This window comes from Cebidichthys violaceus, unplaced genomic scaffold (assembly GCF_023349555.1).
Source record: "Cebidichthys violaceus isolate CVI_PGR_0920_01 unplaced genomic scaffold, fCebVio1.0.p SCAF_9, whole genome shotgun sequence".
Taxonomy (NCBI): Eukaryota; Metazoa; Chordata; class Actinopteri; order Perciformes; family Stichaeidae; genus Cebidichthys; species Cebidichthys violaceus.
This window is the reverse complement of record NW_027176975.1, coordinates 11,194,995-11,220,748: the sequence shown is the minus strand read 5'-3', so window position 1 is coordinate 11,220,748 and position 25,754 is coordinate 11,194,995. Positions and strand designations below refer to the sequence as shown.

General features: G+C 40.8%; 1 protein-coding gene across 1 annotated transcript in view; it reads left to right on the top strand.

Moving 5' to 3' along the window:
• The window catches only part of LOC137866906 (GDNF family receptor alpha-2-like), a 45,517-nt gene extending 19,965 nt beyond the window's left edge, over nucleotides 1–25,552 (top strand). The window contains exons 5-9 of the mRNA XM_068703182.1: nucleotides 2,808–3,186; nucleotides 13,947–14,059; nucleotides 15,023–15,163; nucleotides 18,256–18,398; nucleotides 22,855–25,552. Of these exons, the coding sequence (XP_068559283.1) occupies nucleotides 2,808–3,186; nucleotides 13,947–14,059; nucleotides 15,023–15,163; nucleotides 18,256–18,398; nucleotides 22,855–22,992 (914 nt within the window). The 3' untranslated portion in view covers nucleotides 22,993–25,552. The remainder of the gene's footprint in view (nucleotides 1–2,807; nucleotides 3,187–13,946; nucleotides 14,060–15,022; nucleotides 15,164–18,255; nucleotides 18,399–22,854) is intronic.
• Nucleotides 25,553–25,754: the final 202 nt, after the last annotated feature.

The following is a 25,754-nucleotide window of genomic DNA, read 5'->3' as shown; positions in this document are numbered from 1 at the left end:
CAGCCCGCAAGGTAAGGTGATAGACATGCTCATAGCATCACAACTATTGTGATACTATGAGTTTATGATTGCACTGCTGATGGGCTGGGTTAATTATTCCGAGGCTTTCCTGAATTAGGCTATATTAATTGAAAGCTCCCCAGCATGTCTCTCTAAGTGGCTGTCCAATCTGTTAGTCTGTGTCCTCTCATTTCATCTCTCCATCCGTCATGATCAGCTGCTGCAATCAACTGCTCAAGTCTCCTCTCCACTCTTAAAGCTTTTTCCATTTTTATATATCTCGTATCATTAGCTTATCAACCCCTTTCTCCCCGCATTATAGCAGAATATGTTTGCTGAAAACCTTCATTGTAATGCACTTGGAAAAATCAATTATAACTCTGCAACACAATATTGCACATTTCCCCTTCCATCTCCACTTCTTTGCTTCCTTCCTCTTCTCCACACACTCTTGCTATTATCCTGTTTGTGTGTAAGCACGTCAGAGCCATCGAGTGGGCTTTGTGTGTTATGTTCGCCCCAGGACATCTTTTTGGGTTGAGCACCAAATTCAATCTCAGCTCCCCAATCAGAGGTAGTAAAAACCTGTCCGTCGTTGCAGCCTCAAAAGCGGCTTCAGCCCTGCTTGGTCAGATAAATCTTTGTAGCTCATCCTTCTCCTATTTTCTTTTCATCCTGGACCCCCCAGTGGCCCACATTAGAGCCTGCAGATGGCCAGGGGAGATTTAGGATCTGCAATCCATCAATGTAATGTAGCCTGAACCACTGGACAGCCGCTCCGCTAACCTCTCCTCCAGCTGGACCGCACTGGCCCCCTTCATGCCCGTTTCAGCCAAGCTTGGCCCATTTTAGTAAAACTTTGGCCCCGCTTCGACCTCTTCATGCTCAGCGCCATAGTCAGTTCTTTATTTGATTCTCGTTGAACCAACATCAACCAAGCTGCTCCTTCTTGACAAGGTCGACTAATTGTCTCACATCATTGCCTTTAAGGTTTGATGTTTGTTACTGTCACATATGTACATGATCTGAGCACAATTCTGTCTGCCTTTTCAGTCACTTACACTAACAAGACTGAGTTTGCAATGCTGCCAGACATCGGCTGTGGATCATTTATTTGCTCCCCTCAGAGAGTGCAACAATTAACAAGTTCAATTAATGATACAATGATGTCTTTTTCTGATAGGAGTCATGAAAGTTAATGCTTTCATTATTCGAACAAAGAAGGGACGGTTCTCCCGTGGAGGCCTGTGCCAAACATTAAAAAAAGACAGCACTATTTTGAACACCTACATCTGTTGATGTACGTGTGCGCTTAATACATTTAAGTGAAAACCCTAGTTAATGTAAAGCAAAGTTTGAGTGTGCTTTCGTCTCTCTGTGATGAAGTCCCGATATTCTACTTCTGCTATTCTTCAGTGGCAGTGAGTTTCATTTTATCTGACGTGATCTAAAACCACAAAGTCATTAATTTTGGGGGTTTGCTTATTTTTTATCCCCCCAGTTGTGATGTGATCTGTTCTATGTATCCCCATTTCTAGGATTGATAACGTGAGATGCACCACTTGGAAACAACCCAGCATCTCTCAAATAAATGGTCTTTTTCCTGCTCCCTGCTCCCTGATAGACACAGAGTGAGATTGGTTCTGTTGAATAAGAGATGAATCTCTCTGGGTGTCACCATACCGCTACGACCTCTGAAATATCATTATCTACAGGGGAGGGAGGTTAACTTCTCTAATATAGCCTGAATACAAGAGAGGGGTGCCACAAGTGAACATGATCCTGCTTTATTACCGGTATATCTCAGGAATAGAGTGTGTTATCTTACTGCCACTGTGGTATATGCAGTATCTCAGAACACCTAATAACATAATCTGTTTGCCACAAATATGATGTGTAACCTATGGGGTAATTGCAATGTTTCACTTTGTGATTACACAGAAGAAAAGAGAACTTAATCTTGTACTTGAACTATCCAATAAGTGGATCATAGAGCACAGCGTGGAGTCTTTGCCTAGTCCTTGAGCTTAGCACCTTTTTGGGCAGATGTTACAGTATTTAATGTTGTTTCCCCCCAACCAGTGTTCCCATCAATAAGTGCTCTTGGCAATATTTTCACAAGGACTCCTGTTCATTTTACAACAGTCCCATTTAACTAATTAAAATATCTTATTTGATTGTTTATTGTGTTTTACTTACATTTTAAGTTTAGCAAAAACGTTACAATAGTTATTATATGTATAAATTCAAGGCAACTCTCTACGACAACTTGATAATGTACTAATATTATAATCACATCATAATATCACCTGGAAGTGAATAATTTATTAACATCCAATTTGAAATCATTGCTTAATTCATTCATACTTCACTCAAGGTTTGAAACTGAATCAATTATTCAGTCAGAGTGGATGTGGGCTAGCTGCAGGCATCCCTCCTGTGGCTTTGTGTTGGATGATCTTGAGGAGTCTGCTTCAGCGTTCAAGTCTAACATTTGCAATGAACTCCCTGACGGGTAGAAATGGACGGAGTATTGTTTTATTTGTTGATCGTACGTTGCAGCTGAACCGACTGTAAACTATATCAGAACAATGATGTTGGGTTAGAGGATTAATGGAAAGATCTTAATCAAACTGTTGGCATTGTATTTCATCCAGGTTGTGTTTGCGTAAATACCACCAATCAGAAAGAAAGAAAGCATCATAAAGTCATTATAAACAGATCATTCCTCTTTGGAAATACATGTCTGACGTCTCTTTTCACTAAAGTCACTGAGTTGTCTCTCTTCTTTGCATACATTGACACAGGGATGCTCACAGTGGCCCCAAAAGGTTTCCACTGTGTTGACGCCGAAAGAAACTGCAACCCCTGTCTTGATGCGGCCAAAGCTTGCAACCTCAACAGCAGCTGCAAGAGGCAACGCTCTGCCTACATCGCTACCTGCAGCAAGGAGGACCCCAACAAGGGTGAAGCCTGCAGCAAGAAGCGCTGCCACAAAGCGCTGAGGCTGTTCCTGGATCGTGTGCCCTCTGAGTTCAGCCATCGACTGCTCTTCTGCCCCTGTCAGAGTGTGGGCTGCGCCGAACGACGCAGGCAGACAATCGTGCCTGATTGCTCCTATAAAGATAAGGAGAAACCCAACTGTCTGGAGCTACGGAGGGTCTGCCGCCAGGACTCTCTATGCAGGTGAAAGAAAGGGAAATAGTGGGGGTGGAAGGCTTTGGGATCTTAATGGCAAAATAAGTTTCCTGTATGTGTGTATTTCGAGGAGTGGCAGGGCAGACATTAATTTTGTGTGCTTGAATGTCTGCATTTTTGTTATTGCATTTTTTTTTTTTGGTTTGATGGACAGATTTTAGTGCTGTGCGTATGAGACGAGCAAACTCATCTAAAGATTAATTAACGTCTGTTTATATTCATGGGAAATAAGAAAAAAGAAAATTGAATTCATGTGTTGGAGAGAGTTCCTATTTGACAGTAAATTTCTATCTCCCATGACATCCTAAAATTGTATATTTCTCTGCTGTAACTTTGTCAGTGAAATAATTAGTCATTCAGGGAAGCTGTGGCTATTAAGTGCAGGATGAAGATGTGAGGCTAAGTTGAAGGGACAACGCTCAATTAACCCGAACAAAACATTAGTGGATCACGTTAGCTGCATGGGGCCTCTATTGGATTCAAACAGCCGGATTCAATTCACACCTACCCAGCCGTGACATGTTTCCTTGTGTTAGTGCTGCTGAGAGCAGGTGAAACACAGCATTCACAACAACAGCCAAACCAGCTGTCAAGATCTTTACGTATATCCCCCCGAACCATGTGCTGAGTCTGGCCATCAACAGTCTACACATCCAGCTGGTTAAAGGAGATATTATAATAATAATAATAATAATAATAATAATAATAATAATAATAATAATAATAATAATAACTTTATTTATATAGCACTTTTAAAAACAGAGTTTTCAAAGTGCTTTGACAGACAAAGCAGCAAAGCAAGGCAATAAAAGAACAGAACGCTCAACAATGAGGCCCAACAAAGCAAAAAACCCTGATAAAAGAGTACAATAGATGAAACGATAAACCCAAATAAATAAAATAAATAAAATATGTTTTGCGTTCATTAGTCTAATAGCATAACATTGAATAATTTTAAGCATTTAAAAGCCCATTTGTGAGCCTAATAGAGTTCAACCAAGTGTCAGACTCTTGAAAGCTATCTACTAAAAATAATACTCATGTGAATTATAAGAAGGGGAAACTTTTGGTTACTTTTTCATGCCCCAGTGTGACAGATGATTAGGCAGCTAATACAATTTAGTGACAATAAGTAACAGGTCTTGACACAATCACCAATAGCGCGCTTTGCAGAACATTTATCATCTCATTGCATTCATGTACTGAAATTAATATTAGGTTGCACAACATGAAAGATGGTGATAAAAAACATTTTGTTCCACTTTTCGATTACTCCTTTATTTTCGCTCTCATTTGGATAACTAGCCAGAATTGTTTGCTTCTGATAGAAGTAAGAATGTTTAACAGTCCCATGAAATACAAATTATTTATGCTAGCCATGCACAACAATTCCTTGTGAGAAGTATATCTATGGCACATCACATTTATCCTGTTTCTATAGAGGTTAGCAGCCTGAGCAGCCTGAGCGTTAATGGCGAAAACCCAATTCCTCTCCACCAACACTAAATCCAACCACAACACTGCTAAAGTAGGGAAACTCTATTGCCTCCTATCCGATTTATGATTGTCTTGATAATTACCTGCTTGCCTGCATTGTGTAATCTGTTTTCAGGCTGAGTTGCTTTCTTTGACCTTTAGGCCCTCAGGTGTCTGCCGTGCACCTCCTTATTGAGAAAGATGAAATAGAACGTTAAAGCTCATTATCTGTGGCTGGGTAATGCCCCACTGAGGTCAACAGCTCGATGAGCGCACACACACATTCATACAGTTTGGACACACGCTGGCCTGTGCACCAACAGACCAACAATCACTGAGCAGTAACACAAAACAACACACTCATACACAACCACTTTGAGCTTGAACGTGACTCTAATAATCTGCTGCTTGGGTGCTGCATTCTCCAACAGTGAATAAGTGCTGCCATGCAAGAGAATGTCCCTACGATTTAATTAAAGTGGGATGAGGTGCTGGCTTGACAGTGTTCTCTGATTGGTGATTTTATCCAGCCTTGTGGGGTCCACAATGACCACCATCCTGTGAGATCTTCTTAACGTGTCCTTGATCTGTCTCAATGTCCTCTATCTGTTACATGATGTCAGGCATCATCACAAGACAGGTTGATGACCATGGGAACACTGACTTGTTATTATATTTAACCTGATAATTTAATTGAGATATTGCACTAAGCAACACGTTATGTTCTTAATTGGTTTTGCACCTTCAGTTTGTGGTTTAAGCAAATTTAAAATGTATTTGTCATGCTAATGGCCACAAAGTCCACAAATTAGAGTTTGTTTTGTGCAAAACCAATTGAAAAAACCAAGAAAAAGCCGTCCCAAAACTTTTTGAACAGCACACTCAAGTACAACATCAGAGGAAACTTTCCTTGGCTCTGTTTTCCCCTCTCAGAGATGTGTTGATAAAAGCAGGGGAAGATCATTCAACGACAGGCATGGCTTCCCTGGGGACGCCTGTCTGACTCCAAACGGGGAAGCTAGTCCAAGCCTATTACATTTTAACACAAGGGACTGATCGAGAGAGGAAGGGGGAATGGGAGGAGGGAGAAAGGGAAGGAGAGATAACGAGACAGAGAGAGAGAGAGAGAGAGAGAGAGAGAGGGAGGGAGGGTCGCAGAATCGATCTGGCCCGTAAAGCTACTGCAGCGGGTTGGAGGTCAGTGGTTTGGTCACACAGCTATAGATCTCTGCAGCAGACTCTGCAGGCCAAAGACAAGCTTAGCTCCCGCCAACATACTCTGATGAAGAAAGGGTCATGGCTCAAAACTAATTTAAAAATGTATACTCATATATTTTGTATTATTTAGACTTTAAATGACCAGCAGTTTCTTTCTCTACCTGCCTTGAGATACTTTCTTTTTTGAGTTTTACCTAGAGCACATTGGATGCCAGATTGGCTGGGATTTCACCTTTGGAGGCTGTTCAGATTGTTTCAGGTGGAGCCCATAGCTCAAACAAGCAAAAAAAATAAATATTTGAAAGGATTTCAAATATATCATTTTGGCTTGGGCTTCAGTGGCATATTGCACTGGAAGATTTAATTCTCTCCCTGGTCTCTGTGGAGGCAATTGTGACATACTCTGGAGATCTAGGGACTGTAGATGGACGGAGAACAAGCATTAAATAGAGTAGCTCTTATTTTTTACACGTGGTTGTACTTCTGCTGCAGTTATTACGTTATTTCCTTCCATAATCCTAGAAAAACAACAGACAATAAACTCATGTTTATTACTGCTATTTCCCTATCCTCTCAGGTTCTCCACTCTGTGTTCTCACCATCCTTCCAATGGATCCAACATCTATTCATTTGGGACTGCTGAGTCTACAGAGTGACAATAGGGCTATATTTGGATGGGCTGTTTTGGGGTAGTGAGCATGTGTGTGTGTGTGTGTGTGCGTGTATGTGTGTGTGTGAGTGAGTGAGTGTGCGTCTGCATGCATGTATCCAAGCAGATAAATTAACCATTTCTATGTCATTTAATGCAACACCAGCCCAATGAAGCCAAATCCAAAGAGCACTGAGTTGTATATGTGTACTGTATTGATTGTCTGAGGATCAATGCAACACTTCTATTTTTGATTAATATCCCCTGGTCTCTGGGCTCACTGGGTGCTCTTTGATTGAGTTCTTTGGCCACTGGTTATCAAAGTGGGGAGCTGAGAGCCAATCGATCACTATACAGGTAACCTGACCCAGTTTCGGAGATGCTAGATCTGTACAAGGCCGCCTTTGCTCACAGAAAACTTGCAGGGTACTACTCTCTCTCTTTCATACACCGACACACACACATATACAAGCACACACTGACACACACACACTGCCCTAAATCAACAGTCTGCTCTGTTGTATCTGACAACTCAAACCTCCACCGAGGGGGAACAGTGTGGGGAGACTGACTGGCCCAGATGGCATTACTCTGTAGCTTTTGAGACGAAGCCGAAAGAAATCATGTTGCACTTTTATCATCACTTTCTCTCACTTTCTCTTTCTCACATTCACTCACACACACACACGCACACGCATACACACACACACACACACACACACACACACACACACACACACACACATTTGTGCTCTTGTACTTGTGAGGACATGTAGTGTATTCCCAAGCCACTCACACTAAGCTAACCTCGCGTTCACACATACAGCCAGTTCTCCACGATGAACTGTAATTTTAATGAGCAACCGAGACTTGACTGTGTGGAAACAGATTTTCCAGGAGATTAATCAACAAATAAGTGCATAATCGAAGCTGGGTATGTAAATTACATTCTCAATCCAAATACGCCCGAAGCTATAGACTAAACAACACCAGACAAAGACCTGATACCCAAAGTGCTCACTTTGAAATTCAGAGCATATCGATTATTGATGGATTGACTCGAAATGGCTCTAAACATGGCCACAGCTGAGCCAGCGGCTAGTAGCTAGCAGCTAAGGTGCTGACAGTGTTAACCTGGGGGTGGGGGGTGCTACTCTTCTGCAACTCCAGTCAATCTCTACATAGTAAATAGATGTTAGCTGCTTTAGTGTTCTGAATTTAGCACTTTAAAAATCTGTAACCGTAAATACAGCTGTCTACACAATACGCAGTATTGTGTAGACAGCTATTGATTGATTAAAGTAGATGTGTATCTGTTCCGACACGACAGACACGTGAGATTAATGACTGAGAAATGAGGCTGAAACACCTTCTATGTAGACAAGCCTTTACAGTCGATTGATCCATTGCTATGATGATAGTATTGACTGATTAGCACAGATTTAAACGTCTTATTCTAAAACCAAGTCTTGACTATCAAACGCCCTTTTGAAGAAGCAAGGCTTGGCCGAACAAAAAAAAAGATTAAAAAAGATAATCTTTACAAATTATTTTTGAAGAGTGAATGCAATTGGCAGAAGTGAAAAGCTAACGCTATCGTAGGCTATAAATGAATTACGCCATCTTTTAAAGGAACATAAAGCTTAAAAATTCAGGAATGGGGAATTTATTGACAAATTTTATATTGTAGAAAAAACCATTAAAATCTCTTAAGCTTGTGATAATCACATACATTATTTCAGATATCTAAACAAAAAAACATTACAAAAAAAAAACATTGACTTCAAGACTGGGAACCGGAAGTGCTGAAATGTCTCATTTCTGCACCACTATATGACAACAGTATAAAAGCATACACTTTCCTCCTATTTAGGCTACCTTTAAAAGTCTGTGCTCAAGTTGGTTACAATACAAGTTATCAAAGTGAAGTGTCTCTTCTGATAGTGCAAAGCTCTGGTTTTGCAAGCAAAGCAGGTGTCAACTGGTGACCTTTTCCTCATACATAGTACAGTTTGCTGCAGTGTGCGGCTTTAATCAGGCTTTAACTTCAGTGGAGACGTGCTTAGCTTGCTGGCTACACATGAGAGCTGGAAAGAAAGAGTTGTGCATTTAATTCCAATACATGGATTAGTATATGCCCACTTACTTTCCTAACCGTAAATTTAAAGGGAATATTGGTGTAGCGGAAAACTGCAGCCATTACTAGGCCTCATGCTTTCCTTCACAATCTCTTCCGCCAGCGGTATTGTATCTATTATTAATGCAAACATCATCAATAGAACTTCAACCTTATCCACAGAATGGTCAATGTGCGGTTTCGACTGTGTCAATTAGGGCCTGTTCTTTCAGTCTTCATCATTCTGACTCTGAACTCCTTTTTGTTTTTAATAAGTCTCATTGATGGCTGCAGCATGTAGCTTTCTTACAAACTTTCCCCACACAATTGTTTGATATGTGGCTAACAGCTATGTAATTACTGCTAGTAACTACAGATTACTCTAACTCAGTCATTTTTTAGAGACAGCTCATGCATTTGTTCGACTTTTTCTGGGGCACGGCTGTTTGCCTTGTTTGGAGAGCATTTAGGGAGTTCAGAAAACTTTGAATAATCTACTAGCCCCTTACCAAACAGGCAGTATTGGGTTTTGTGTGTTGCCCTCTGGATTTAGCATTCATCCCAATGACATAACAGTATGTTATATCAGTATGGGGTTGTAAGACATCTGCAGGGGTCGCGAAGACAGAAGTGAGAGAAAATTAGGAAGTAAAAGAACTTGCAAGAAAATGTTTGGGTCACCAAACAAAGAACACTGCAATCATGCATAAGTAAGTGTTTCAAAATAAAACAAAATTCAATGAAAAGTTCACATCAGTGCTCGTGTTATTTTTACTTTGGATTTTCTGCTTTAGAATTTAGAGGAGGTTGTGTCACCAGGCAGTTTTTGTTGGTTTCAATTCTCTGCTGAGTAAGGGGGCGAAAGGTTGTGTCATGTGACAGCTAAGCTAAACTGCCTTGTATTTTGACTGAATGCCATCTGTCCACATTGCCCTTTTAGAGTATTGACTGGGAATCCCAATGAGTACAGTGCTGCCAAAGAAGGCAGGCCTCTGTCTAGGCATATTAAGAGAAAATAGCTATGGGCAAAATGGACAATCAGCTCTGACCAGAGCAACAAAGAGACTGTCTCTGGGTCACCAGCAGAAAGTGTGAAAACAGGAGCAGAATGCAGTGGTAGAAATCGTAAAAGTGCCTTTTAGTGGAAAGAAATGTATTACTGCCGTATGTTGTGCCATTTTAATCAAAATATATTCGTAGCACTCCAGGCACAAGGTCAGTGCTGTATTGTTAGGCTTTTCATGTGAATTGTCATGATGTAATAAACTGTGTTGCATAATGCAGAAAATTCTGAGTTTTCTCAGAAACTCAGATTTGCTGTTTGCTTTGTCAGGGACAAAAGGACACACAAGGCTATTGATTGAAGCATAGTCAAATATCCCTCGCCGTGAGTTTACACGTGATCACTTAAGGCTGCAATGTCGAATCAGTTCATACAATACGACAGTGACAACAGGACATTAATGAGAGGAGAGGAGAGGAGAGGAGAGATACGGTCAGAGGAACACAACAGAGGAGAAGACAGGGGAGGGGGGAGAGCATTGCATAGAGAAAAGTCTTTTGTTTTTCTCATTTGCTTCATGTAACTGAAATTATGTTGGCAGCTATTGTGTCATGGTTGTTGTTATGCTTTCTGTAGACGAGTGAAAGATACGGTTTCTAAAGCCTCTCTAGGCTGAAGACTGGGGGAAGTGATAAGAGTGAAGAGGAGTACCATTTAACAGAAATTATCATCCGTAGAAGAACTCATATTTGTAGACAGAGCACAGAGAGGAAGTCTCTAAACCAGATAGGGCTCTCAAAAGACTGTTGGATTTAATGAAGAATGGAAGCTATTAGAGTCTTCTGAGTCTGATAACTGTTTTCCTCCCGCCCCTCCTCCTTCATATGAAAATGGATTCCAAGACTGACACTCATCTGATTTTAGTCACATTGTTTGTCACGGACATCAAATGATAGGAATAAGAATCCATATAAAAAGCCATTAGTTTTCTATTACTGCCAAGCTGGATGGACAGGCACTCAACGCTCAGCCGAATCACTGTGTTTAAAGTGTCAGGTTGGTTGAAAGAAGTCTACCTCTGTGGGGGCTCCCCTGCCACTTCCCTGGGGGCTGAGTGGCTGAAATGACCATAAAACTCTGTTGAGCTAGACAGCCTGTAATTTCAGCAGCGAGTGGTGCTTTGCCGAGGTATAATGGAAAGCCAGTGGAAGCCATGAAATTTGCTGAATCCCGGTGTTGGAACACCATTGTCTGAACACTCAGGACACCTCTCTAAACTTTAAATTACTGTTTTTAAGCCATCATTGTCTGAAAGCGCTCGGCATCTAAAAAGAAACACACTCCTTGTTCAGTTTCTTTATTCTTACGCAGTCTTTGCCTTTCCTACAAACAATTCCCATAAGTTAGCCCATAAGAAATAGAAAAATGGAAAATGTGGTTCTAAAGGTTGCTTTGTGTACGCACAAGTTGTTCTCTCTCTCTCTCTCTCTCTCTCTCTCTCTCTCTCTCTCTCTCTCTCTCTCTCTCTGTCTGTTGTGTCTTTTTTATCAGCTGTGGCATGATTGTGGGTACAAGTGCCTTCTTTCACTCAGAGCAGGAATGGATGAGAGAGGGCTCTGAGTAAGACAGGTGTGGAGAGGGATAGGTTTGTATTTGTGTGTATGTGTTCTTTCTTTGCTGTGATTTAACATTATGTACTGTGTATCACTAGTGTGCGTGTGTGTGCATGCTGTATCAGTCTTTGCAGCCATGAAAAAGCAACCATGCACGTCCCGTTTTCTGAAGCGTGGCTTTGGATGTGATGTTAGCAGCATGTCACATCGAGAGACTCTCCGGCTGATTTGATAGCAGGGCGGATGGAGATGAAGTTGGAGTAATGAAGTGAGTCTGAGTGGAGTTTGCTGCTGGAGGCCCAAGCCCATCACACCACACTGGCTGCATCTCTGCTGTGGTGAAAGACAGAGAGAGAGACACAGACAGACAGGGAGACAGAGAGATTGTAACCTTTTCACCCTTATTCCCCCTCAGCCAAATCTGCTTGTCTCCGCTCTCTTTAGTCACAGAGTTGAGATGCAGCATAATTGTTAGCACATTGGTCTTTAACTTCTTGCAACAACAGAAGAACTCTCATTCATTTTCTCTCTGATAGACCCTCCTCTGAGTTTCCTGAATGGCAATATCCCTCCTGCCAAAAGCAATAGATTAAGTGTTTGCAGGTAACACACAGGTTAATGCTCAATATCGTTACTACACACCTGATCTAATCCAATTACTTTAGAACCTTAAGAAAAAGGCACAAAATGATCAATGAGTGATCAAGTGTCGCCACTGTATAAGGTCAAATATGTGATACAGCTGCAATGCATATCTAAAGACAAGGCAGTGTGCAAATTTCTGTGACATTAACATTACACCTGTTTAAGTTACTGTGGCATGCAATGCATCAGCACTTTTTTTTTTTTAACATGAATATCTTGCTCAGTGCATGGATACAATGCTGTAGACGCATCTGTCAAAGTATCTCAGAAACTACAGTGAATGTGAAAATACATGCAAATATAAAATTCAAGGTTGTCAAGTACAGTTTGTTATTCTGTGAGAAAATAAGTACCTAAAGGTGTTTTGTTTGTAGCATTTTAATATGAGGTTTATTATTGTAACATAATACACTATTTTGAGACATTGGGGTAATTACTTACCTGAAATAGACCATCACCAACAAATCACCTTGCACACCAAAAGAAAAGAACAAAAAATGAGCCAAGGGCACAAGAGATGTGTCTGGTATGGACAGTTGCAGAGCTTAAAAGCATAAAACTGTACCTACTCTGTCAGAAGAACGAGAGGTCCGTTTAAAACATGTCTGACTCCGCCTTAGATAGGTTGCTAGTTTGTCAGAATAACACTGACAAATTCAATGAAAAAAATCTCTTGCTTTTCTCAGCAAATACAAAGAGAAACCTTTTCCTAAACCTAGCAAAGTGGTTTTGTTGCGTAATCATAACTTTCTTTGAAGACAGACGTTTATTTTGAAAATAAATTATGCACTTGACTTTGTCCAAAGGTAAAAAAGAATCTGAAAAAAATTATTACAAATGTATAGAATATGAGCACCTCTAAAGCTCACTTATTAAAACATCATATCAGAACAAGGCTAGCTGTTCCCCAATGTTTCCAGTCTTTATGCAATGCTACATATGGTGCATGTGAGAGTGGTATCACCACAAGAAGGCTAATAAGGACATTTCTCAAAACGTTGAGCAATTCCTGTAATTATGAGAAACAAGCAGTACCAAGCATTGGCTGGTGATAAAGACTGGCACTCTGGATGACATCTGGATGGCAACACCTGGTTATACAGAGTAACAAACTGAGAAAAGAAGAGGAGGCTGTCAGAGCAGCTATCATAAATGTGACAAATCAACTGTTTATAAGTTCAGTCAAAAATTAGCAACCAAGCATACCAGCCAGAAAATGCTTTCAGTCAACTGCCCATGCTAAACCTGTTTCAGTATTTTTGCATGTGCGTGTGTCTGCGCATGTTTGTTTGTGTACACTTGGGACAAGACAGCCTGAGGAACGTTACAGCACCTTTGACCTTAAGGTTGCAAAAAGTGGTCAGAAAGAATGTGTCATGGCAGAGAGAGAGAGAGAGAGAGAGAGAGAGAGAGAGAGAGAGAGAGAGAGAGATGCAATGGATTGTGATTCACTTAGTGGGCAGCTGTGATGTAAGCAGTACAGACAGAGCAAGTTTGCACACGTTACTCCCAATAAACCTACTTAAGTGGATTAGCAATGCCACCCTGGGGCTCTCCACAGACTTAAAGCTCTTATCACAAACACACACCGAAACAAAACATACTATTTTTATCTGTTCCCTGGGTTTGTTGGGAAAGTGAGTTTGGGAGACAGTCGAGATGTCCAGGATAAGCATGGAAGTACAGGCCAAATAAAGCACATGATATCTTTCTCATCCATAAACAAATGAACTACCACAGGGTTTATGTTGCATTCCGTGAAGCAAATCGCTTGTTGGTACTGAGGCGTGAGTGAGACCTGGTTTGATATTCAGGACACCTGTTGTAGGAGCCCAGAAACAGATGTTGCATATACTTTCCCAGTTTGATGCTGGTCTCAGTTGGCAGACGCTCCAGAGTAAAAATGGTGCCAAAAAAATTAGGCGCTGTGCTTTGAATTTGTGTATGTGTGTTCATCTGTCATATGCTCGTGACTGAGCGCCTGCCTCTCTTTTTCACTCTGCGCTGTGCTTCATGTTTGTTGTGCAGGTCTAGGCTGGCTGATTATATGGTGAACTGCTGGGTGACTCCGCACACAGTGAGCACCTGCCCCAACCAAGACAATCACCAAGCCTGCTTGGCCTCCTACGCAAGGCTCATCGGTCAGTACAGCCGGGGCTGTGGGTGACTCTGTGATGGAGTGAGAGTTTTTTTGTGTGTGAGAGAGAAATGGGGTGGGGGTGGAAATGGCGGGGAGACATACACAAATGCACATTCACCTCCAAATGCCACAATAATTTCAGATACAGATAGGTGGTGAGATAAAGAGTAATGGTTATAGTTAGAGTGATCGCAGTCTAATCTACCTTCACTTTTATCATGATTAGCAGGCAGAGCAGTGAGACTCTTGTCCCCCCTCCCCCCCCGGACATCAGGTCACTACTAGAAGTAATTAGGCAGTAAAGGCACTGAGAGAGTGTTTACTTAATTAAAACACTTGATGGCCATCTGTTTGCGCATAGTAAATATTGCTCAAACAATGTGCCTGGACTGGCACCTGCCTGCACAACCCCAGCCAACATTTGATAACAGCACCTTGGGTGCATCACGAGGTTCATGAAGAGTTCCAAATGCAAATTTATATCTTTTTCATAGTGTCCATATTTCAGTATCAGTCACTTCCTCCCCACCATGTGTCATAACTGGCACAGTATGAAGTGATAATAATATGCCATGGTGCTTCTTGGATTTCTCTGGAAAATGCTACACGAAGTGCATCCAACACCCCTGACTCCAGCTGAAAGCATCAACATAGAGAGGCATTTGAAAAGTAAAATGTTTTGGTACAGCAGTGCTATATTCAGGCTGCACACACACTTCCTAAAGCACCTACTTTGCAAAATATTCATAACATAATGGCCTCTTTACATCTAAAACAAAGCATTACAGAACGCTTCACCTTCCCATAAACCAAATTGTGCAAACCCATTCCTATGATTGACATCTTGTTGTCCATTTTATATACTATTTGCAATGAATGTAGTCCATTATAGTCCATTAGTGACCCATAACTGTTTGTCCCAATTTGTGTTTGTGTCTGTGTTTGTGTGTGAATACCCTCACAGGAACAGACATGACTCCCAACTATGTCGACAGCAGCTTCTCCAACTGGACCATCTCCCCATGGTGCACCTGTAAGGGCAGTGGAAACCAAGAAGAGGAATGTATGAACTTCCTGCGGTACTTCAGCGATAACACATGCCTAAGTGAGCCATTCCAATACACGGATACTCTGCATGCATCTGAAATGGGTTTTGTAACTGATAGGGGTCCAGCAGTCATATAATATTGATAAGAGCACAAGTGTGTGATGCAGTAGTTACTCTTGCCGCCATGTGAGAGTAGAGTGAGCCATGAACTTCAATCTAATGCAACTTTAATGGTCTCGTAGCACATTCTGTTTTTTCAACGTCATAGAGCTCTTCAGTGATATAACTCTAGATGTGATGTTGTTCAGGAAACGATGGTGGTAGGGGGACTGAACATGTAAATAATGAGAGGTGGGGCTGGATACCCTTCCGATATCCAGGTATTAAAATGTCAAAAGACAATTACATTGATTTACATCTTAATAAATTAATTTTATTTAAATTAAATAGAAAATAAGAAATTATTTCTGGTACTAGGTTATGTCAAAATAGGAAACAAAACTGGAAAATATTTATGGATGCAGGGAACTTCTTGAAGTACTAATGAAAATTTGTCTGCAACATAGTTTGATATAACTCATCCACTGACACTCCTTTGCCCACTGATTAAGTTGGAATTAAATGTTCTTAGTCTCTCAGAAACTAGTCATTTCTTATCACTTCTCATCCCCCCTTTGGACAAGATCTGCCCGGACTTTAATACAAAAGAAACCATTTGCATGTCATTTTCATATTCAATCTGAGAGAGTTAAAGGGTTTATCCCTTGCAGGAGAAAAATGTCATGAAAAGGAACAGATCTAGCACAAATTAAATAATTGCAGGAGCTAAAATACAGATCTGCACATCTAATGCATAACACACGGGGCAGCAGGACACAGTAGTTACCTCAAACATCTGTATGCTTTTTTCACTGTGAAGAAAAAATACAGCATGCTGCTTCCTTGCTATGGTGGAGCGAGCAGTGTCAACAGCGCTACAAGACACCATTGCCTTTAACATGTTCCATTGTGTGGATAATGCTTTCAGACCATTTCAATAGATTGCTGGGGTACCGTTTTAGCTGAGTGTGCAGGATGAGGGATGAGGCTGGGAGCTGAGGAGGCGTCTTGAAAAATAACAGAAAATGCAGCATCTCCTCTGCAGTCAAGGGGAACAGGCGATAAACCTCGACACACCATGGAATAGAATATACACAAACATCCGAAAACATATGTATGTATGTATGTGTGAGTGTGTGTACACGTGTGTGAGAGTGTGTGTGTGTGTGTGTGTGTGTATATATATGTAAAATCTTCCTTCACCTATCTTTAAACTTGAATTGTTTCTGCAGATTAAATCCTTTTTTTTTACATTGATAGACAAAACAAAGCACATTGCAATTAAAACCATGTGTTGACAAATTATTTATTATCCACTCCCTCTTCCCCACTCTCTCCTTATAAGATCAAGCAAGGGAATAGTCAAACAGAAGAATAGTTTCAACACTTAGTCATATGTGTGTGGAGGCCAACATAAAACATTCCAGCTGAAAGGATATTATAATAGTTCAAACAAAGTCTGGACCTCCCTCTGTTTCTGCTCTTCTTGTACTTTCCTCCCTTTTCCTCTTACTCCATCTGTCCCTGCAGGTAGGGCAATGCATGCTATGCCTAGGGGTGAAAGGAAAACTTATCCAGAGTCATTAAAAAATTGAATTGCTATTGGCAATGAGCTTAATCACTCAGTGAAACATTTGGGTGCAGTAAAACATCCTGTGTGGAGGCCCTCCAGCCAACTAGTTTGATTTATGACTTTTTTCCCCCCATCGTACAGCATCTGTAGGGGGATAGCTAGCAATAGACGACCCTGACAAACAGATGCGTAATATCGCATGTCTCAGCAGTACTACGCCATCTCTTCACTGCTAGCATTTTAAGTTGTTAGGCCTCACTGGTGAGCTCTGTTCCTCTCTGTGCTTTTATTTTCTAGCAGCAGCCAAATTTGCCTGTGTAGAACAGAATGAGAAACATGAAGGGGGCTTTTGTATATGTTTAGTGTGCAGGTATATGTGTGCGCCTATGTGTGTGTTGCTGTACAGTAGGTGTGCTGGTGTGCAACACTGTGTAGGTGGACAGAGGATGTGACAGACAAATCTCTGTGGCCATGCATCAGGTGTACTTAGTACTGTGTTTGTGTCCATCAGAGTATGCATATGTGTTGTATCTTGTTTGTTCTTTGTGTGCCGGTGGGAAATGCCATTTCTCCTTTGTTTGGGAATGTTTTGAATTTGATCAGCCACATGAATCTATTCAAAGTCATCTCTGCATACTGACCTTATAATGGAGGTGGTTGCCAAGCAATTACATGCCTTGCCTTCTCTCCAGCTGAACAAAGGGAAACAAGCCTCGTGTTTTAAACGGATGAGCAGTGAAAAGGTACTCAGCCCCTATTTTACCATATCTAGCTGAAAAGCTGACTGAACTGGGATTTATCACATTTTTGCAGAGACTCACACATGCACTTAGACACAAAATGACACGCATGCATACAGTACATCTGCAGGGAAATACAAAAGCACTCATATGCATACACAGGCTGCTGTCCTCTGTTAGAGCTGATTGATTTGCTACTTTTAGCAGATTCCATTTCTGAGTGTACAACTGTCGGCAAACAAATTGGGCTTCATCATCTCAAGTGCGGACATTTTGCCACTATTTGGTCGGCATGTTGCAATTTGACAATGGCTGTTGTGACATAAAACTGTTTTTGTAATGAGCCCAGGACGTGGAGTAATGTTGTATTCAATAATGGTGTCCATTGTATCTCCGCAGGATTTGCTCATAGAAGGATAATTACTTCATTGATAGTATATAAACAGTAGGCATTCAAAAAAAGCACAATTTAAGATATTATACATAAGACAATATTGGTATATTGTGACGGACAAACCTCTGATTGCTGTTTTTGATTATTTCAACTCTTAAGCTTACTGATGAAACGAACACACTGGCTCTCCTCACTCCTTCCTTCCTCAATCACACTATGCCCAACCTCACTCCTTTCGGTTGCCAAAGATTGGACCAATAGGTTGATTTAGAGCTGTTTGCTAGCTGGCTTCTTGCTGGGACGGCAGCGCAAAACAAATAACTTCATATCTCTGTCCCTGCAGGAAATGCTATTCAGGCCTTCGGTTACGGGATAGACAACATGCAGAACAAAAATGTGTCCGTCCCTGGTCCCTCAGCAACTACGAAAACGGGGTCGGAGTGGTCGACAGGCACCTCAGAACCGCCCTTTGTCACCATCCCAAAGGTAATAGGTTTGCATTGATTGTTTCATTTCTGGGATATTACAAGTGTCAGAGGTGCTCTTTTCGACATTCAGAGCATTGTTATAGCAGAAACCAACTATTATATATGTAAATATATATTAGAGTAAAGTCTACCTTAGCAGAGAATAAAGAGATTGTGTGTGTGTGTGTGTGTGTGTGTGTGTTGTAATCTGATATTCTCCTTGCTTTGTTGATATAGCAAGGCCCCATGCGTGCTTTTAGTGCATGTTCATGCATGTGAGCATGCCCCACTGGTTAGCTCGTGGCCGCACTGCACTGCACTGATACAGCGGTTATAGCTGACAACGCCATCCCAACTGACATCGTCATTGTGGAAGCTTAGCTCCCACCCTCCAGTTCCGCCTAAGGTAATGCTGATGGCTCTGCCAGCACTTTTGCTGTAGTTTGCACTGTTATCGCTGGCAGCATCGTTAGCTGCAACCTTCCGGCTCAGCTGTCGCCATGTATAGAGCCGGCAATACAAATGCTCCCAAACTTGTATTTAGCACCTTTCAATTCATATGCATATTTTATTTGTTGTTGTTGTTGTTGTTGTTGTTGTTGTTGCAGCACAAATATATTCATACATTTTCCAAAAGTTTCCAGCAACTTCCTTGCATGAATTTGTTAAAATTAACAAGAAGACAAGAAGACAAGAAGCACCACAAAAACACTCCTCTCTGCTTCCGTGAAAAGAGGATTTTGTTGAGAGGCAAAATCACAAAGCTCAACACACTGCACCATTCACATTTACATCACATTAAATCTTTATGCTTGTTAAGGCAATTGGCACATCAGAAGAGACCCTTTATGATAAGACAGTTTATGCTACACCCAAGATGATGACATTTGGTTGAAATATATATTTCTCTCTCATACAATGAAATAGTGAACTAAATGGGAGGTGGAGGTTTTAATCTGGATTAGAGGTTCTAAAATACTGGCCCAGGGCCTGTACTCAATGCCGTCTCCTCTGAAGACTGCAGTGAACTCCGCTATAACTGGGTTCACCGTCCAGAGCAGAAAAACATCACTCTTTGCAGTGCTGCAAGAATGCACAAGCGTTTCTCTTTAGAACTTTTCTTAAATAACCCTTAAATAAAAGGTGAAAATGACTGGACCGTATTGTCCGCCAAAGACTCCCTCTCTCTCTCTCTGACTCTCTTGAACAGGTCAGAAGTTTTCACTGCACTTTGGGGCAAAGGAGATGTTTTTTTCTTCTTCTTTTTTTTAATCTTGCTGTTGAGTTTGATTAGTTTTCAAAATATTGTTCTGTTTTTACAGATGTAGTTGAGAAGTGCCGTGCAGCCTGCTGGTGTAGGACTAATGATGTTTTTCACCTTTGCAGGAGACCCAGTTACCAAGCTAAGCTGAATTAGACACTAAAACTGTCCTTTGAAAAACTTTGTGCTGCCGCCGCTGATGTTGTTGTTAATGTCATTTTTCAGTGACTATTACAGATATACACAAAATCGAAGCAGCGTGCAATGTTTATGAATGCAAATTTGCGTGCTGAATGAATGACTTCCATTAAGACATCTATTTTGAGTAATTCCAGGGGCTTTCACAGCCATTAAATGGTCACACTGCACCCAAGACATGCAGTATTGTATTTACGCAGAAACCCTCATTGTTGTGAAGACAGCAAATTAAAACCTTAAAAATGTTGCGAAGAGGAGAATTAATGAATAAGCACCTCTGATAACAATAACAGTGTGTATGTTTGGGAAAGGTGTTGGAGAGAGAGAGAGAGAGAGAGAGAGGTTGGCGGGAAGGGAATGGATGGTGGATTTCTCCAAAGGTGTTGTGTGTGTGTGTATGTCAGTATTGATGCACCGCTCTGTGCCTGTCTCACTGCAGCGTGGTGTTTAATTTATTGTAAAAATGGTAATTAGGAAACAATAAGACGTGTGATTATTCAAGCAGGAAGTTTATAATTAGAGAGGGAGCTGGTAGGGACATTTTGGGCCGCTCTGCGCTCTCAGACTACTATGCCTGGCAATTAAAACTTGTCAAACTTCCATGGCAGATGAATTGGAGGAGTGTTGTTATGTATGGAGTCCTCTTGGCAGAAGACTGTCTGTCCAAGGCCGTAAATCTCATGGCAGCCAGCGTGGGCCCCACACTAGCACACACACACTTGCATGCACACATGTGTACAAGTATGGCCTAGGTAATAGAATACATCATGTTTGTGATAGACGGATAGATGATCGACCATGACACTAAAGGACAACCTATAATATGAAGCACAGTTAGAGAAGAGCTGGCATAGGAAAACTGCGGTCCGTGACTAAGCCTGTTCATGTCAGTCATACTGCTCTCTCATAGTGTATAGAGTATTCTCACCTAATTTAGATGCATCATTATTATAAATGTCACTGCCAGTGGTTGTGGGCTTCATCCCATGCTCAGTGGCTCAACATGTGAGCTGAAGCTTGGTCCTTTGAGCATTGTAAGTCAGAGGGGTAGCCATCACAAGTCTTGCTTTGTTTATATGGAGAAAAACAATATGTGTATACTAACATGTTTCTGTAACATGTAATACAAACCAACCTCTGTATGTGTAACAACCCCTGCCGTCCGTGTTCCCACACTGTCACTGCCATGTGTTGATTTTCAGATAAATTTAATGAAATTGATTGTGGACAGAAACCGCGCAGTTTAGTGTTACTCGATTACTTGCCTCAGGAAATGTAGCCCTGCACTATAAATTTGACAATGTGCTGATTGATAATGAAAACAATGCTGCCTACATGTGTACTAACCTGTTCATTGACAAGTGGGAAACTTTCTTATCAACAGTTTAAATAAATACTCCTGGCGGTTTCCATCCTCTCTCTCGTGCATGTGTTAAAGCATCAGTAAATAAGTGCGTGTTTTGACATTGTCTGTGTTTTGTCACGGTGTATGCATTTGTCTGCATGTGTTTGTGCTTTTAACCGTGTGTTTATGTGTGTGTGTATCTTCTCACAAGCCTGAGTGTGTGTGGATATTGGCTGCAGCCGGAGATCTGGACTCATGTCAACAGGCTGCTGTCACACATCACTGCCCTTGCTAATTAATTGGCTTTTAGTCGCGGATGTGTTTGGTGCATTGTCAAGCTACCCATGGCTTTTTTCCCCCCTTTTTCTGGCAAATGTCATTTAACCATTTATTTGTAGAGCAGGAATTCACTAGCCCAGGTACTGTGATAACTGCAGCTATTTTGGATAACCCTCTTTTCTCTCCCTCCTTCTTCCCCTTAACAGGAAAAATATGCCCGTCCTGTAAATACAATCCAACATAATTTTCTTGTTTCATTTTTTATTTTCTTGTTCATATGTTGCCTTGTTCTATTGGAAAATGAGGTGCTGGTAGATAACATTGGAGTAAATGTTTTTTCTGTGTACAGGGAAATGGACCAAAGTGCAATCTCTGCAAGGTAAAGATGAGTTATGGGGATGGTGGTGGAGGAGGAGGAGGAAGAGGAGGAGAAGAAGAAGAATGTTTCATGTTCCTTGTGATGTGCCTCTGTATTGCTGTGCTGGACTGAAAATGGTGCCTCCGCAAATTGAGCGAGACTACTTTAACTTCGAGGCAAATGGTTATGCTTTGTGTAACAATCTGAGAAAATTGAAAAAGTATTCAAAATGCTAACAATTTTATGGAAAAGCACATAATAAGGCAATTGCAGTGTGTATGTGTCAGTGAAACTCTGGAGGCCATGGAGTTTAATATCTGGACTGTTGTGTTGCCCCTGCTCTCTGCCATTATGTGAACAGTGTAGTAAACTGCATTTCTCCCTCTCTGTTTGCACTCTGTACATAAGTTTATTTTCTCTGGTGCATAAGAATAAACACTGTTGTGTTTTGATTGTGCAAAGTCAAACTCAATACAAGGGGTCTTGCAAATGTTTTGTTCGGCTTCTGCTTGCTGTTATTTTTTCCTTATGAAAAATTGAAAGAAATCTACAGCTGCTGTTGGCTTCTGTAGAGTGTGTTTGGCTTCGTAGCATGTTGTTCTTGTAAATAAAGTCTGTAATGATAGCTTTAAAAACTGTTTAGAGACTTGCTGGCACAACCTAAAAGAGTCTAAGAAAAAAGAAAAAGTCCTCACAAGAAGCTTTCCTTTGTTGCCAACTTGTTTAAGAAGCAGAGAGCATACTAAGCAGGGGATTGAAATATACTTCACATATCAAAACATTTGGTGGATCAAACACTTAATGTTCCTGCCAAAGTGGGTCTGCCATGGATCCATGTAATGTCTCACTCTTACTCTGACTTTCTGACTCTTTATTTCTCGTCTTCTCTTCAGCTCTGACCCTGTCTCTCTCACCTCCCTCCTGTCGCCTCCTACTCCTACATCAAACGCCAGAACAAGAAGCAACACAAGTGTCTGAGGCATGTCTAACCTTTACACGTCTCTCTCCCTTTGTGTGTCCCTCTATCTGCCCAGTATCCTGAACCAAGAGACGGTGACCTGGGCAAAACCCGAGGCCTGCCAGAGGATCACTCTGCCTGTCTGTGTGCCAATGTCTGGGCACTGCTTCCCAGCCTGGCATTGGCTCTGGTCCTGGCCCAGCATGCCTTATAGAAGTGCCAGGAGGAGAAAAAGAGGTCATCCACCCACAAGCTGATCCCAAAAGCAGAAGGTGTTATTTCTGAGACTGATATTAAGAAGGCTGAATCTCTGGGCAGTTGACAAAAATGGTATTTATGAAAGCGAAAAAAAAACAAAAAGAGGTGGAAAATATTGAAATTTTACAATTGTGAATTTGTTGTTTATTTGATGTAATGTTAGGGCGGACCACAACTGTGATAAAGCACATGGCCTGAAAAAAGGACCCTTGGTGGGAGAGGCCATGAAGGCCATTTTTGGGGAACGACTCTCCCTCAGACTGAGACACAAAATCCTGGAGGACTGAAGCTGATCATTTTCAATGCTTGTGCTTCTCTCACCAGAGGAGGGAGAGAGGGAATGAACAAGATAATTAAAAGAAGACAGGATTGACAGAAAAGAAATTGTTGCAGAGAGAAAAGGAATGAGCAGGAGGTAAATGGGGTAGAGTTAAAGCGAAAGGACAAAGAGAGAGAGAAAGAGACATATTTCTGCTATCAGTCACACTTTTTTGTCCTGAATTGGTTCTCGACTTAATCTTCTCTTGGATGAACAGACCACAAATTTAGGGGCGGGAATGGGGGATGATTACATTCTGTCTCTTCAACACTAGTCTAAACTCTAAACTGTAAAGCCTACTCAGTGTTCTAAGTGTTGGTATAGTATCCGTGACCATAATCAATCTACCGTAAAGCTCTTTCATTTGGGTGCTACAGTATACTTTTTTAGCAGGCGGCGAAAAGAACAAAAGATGGCAACGTCACCAGTTAACGGTCCTTTGGTCATTTGAAATGTTGTTAATGACTGCAGGTGTGTACCATAGGTCCACCTGCACATGTGTATATTTCTGTCTCTATGTATATAATAAACACTTTTTTTTCTTTCATTCAACCAAATGATATCTACGGTACCTTGAATGGACATGACTGTACGCTAAGATGACTCTGTATCGGTACTAATGGTCGGTCTTCATTATCTGCGTTTATATTTGTCGATAAAGGTTTGATCACAAAGAATGTATACAGGGATGAGATTAAACAAGCTCAAACTGCTTGGAAAGCCATAACCTGTGTGTGAGTATCATACTGTGTTCACTGAGTGTGTGTGGAAAGTTATTACAATGTGTGAGCATCGATGTTTCAATGGAGGTGAAAAGTAGCTTATAAGGAGCAGTTGAAATTGCCAGTGTGGGGGTTCGTTCTGCCCCCTCAGAGAGAAGAGGTTATGATGCATAGTGTAATTAACTGTAGTTTCTTTTTTTTTTTAGAGTCAGGACAGCATCCGCTTTTTAGAGTGCTTGCACCCAGTCTTTTAACTCTGTTGTCCTTCTTTTTATATAGTATTCTAAAGGTCTTGTTCTTAATTCAATTACATATATCACCATATCTATTTACTGAAAAAATATAATGTTGAAAAAATGCCCTCCAAGAAATACATTTTCCTATAAGGCTGCCTCCAAAACAATAGTTTGGAAAATGCACAATTTGTTTTTATCAGATAGAAATCAAACAAAATATTCAGCTTCAATCCATATTTGTTAGACTTTCAAAAACAACTTAACTTAACACTGTGATCAAAAATCTGATTGCTCTTGTGCTTGCCGCGCACAAAGGAAGGCAAACTCCAAAGAGCGATACTCATTAAAGAAAGAAAATAGACTCATTTAATCTGCTCAATCAATTCATTCAAATCAAACATTTTGTTGGAAGAATGTTTTTTAGGGTGACATCACAAAGATCTGCCCACCACCACCTCTAAAGCTCACTAATAACACACAATGTCTTGTTTGTGGTGTAAAAAGCAAATGTTGATATTTTAGGGGCGACAAAAATTAACTTCTTACAGGATCAGTTCAGATTTGTTCAACTACTGTGAATATTCAAAGGCCTCATATGCTCATTGAAAAAGATATTGGCTGTAACCTTTCGTCTTGTCCACACGTGATGGGATCCCCAGTTCTGTGGATTGTGCTCCCTTGGAAAGAGAACTCTTCTTGCCCAGCGCGGCTAACGACCAATATCTTCTTCAATGTACATATAGCCATGTGAGTGTCATATTACAAATCTTAACCTAACCCTTCAGACTGGATCACTTCACACGGGCACATTTTATAGTCAGATGTATTTTTGTATGTTTATACATACATCATATTTGCCTTGCAGTGAATGAATGTTGACTGATGCTGAAGCACAGTCAGTGTTTCCACCAAAATGTTTATGTCTTCAGGCGGTACATCAAGTATAATGTTGTGTCACATAAATGCATGCTACTGAACCAAGCAGCTTTATGTTGCTGGCATATTTAGAAAAAAAAGGTTTACAATCTGTCACGGGAACAGATGTCAAATTAAGCTCAATTTGTTATTGTTAACAGTATAGTTGCACCATACACAGTGTGGTCAGGTCTGGCATAAATTACAGGGATTTCCAAAAACGGTGTGCTTACTGCTCTGGGCTTCTGAGTATATGAAATGTCAAACACTTGTATAATTTTTCATTGACAGCTCGAAATTCAACAAATTTGAAAAGTGATAATGTGTTTGATGTTTTGGCTTGGTCTTGTTAATATGTAGGTTTATACGTGTATATAATATATATATATATATATATATATATATATATATATATATATATATATATATATATATATATATATATAATATACATTTTGGATGTCAAAAGATATGGTGACTCTATGATGTTTAAAGTACAAGCACTTTCTTTTAGGGTTCTTTCACC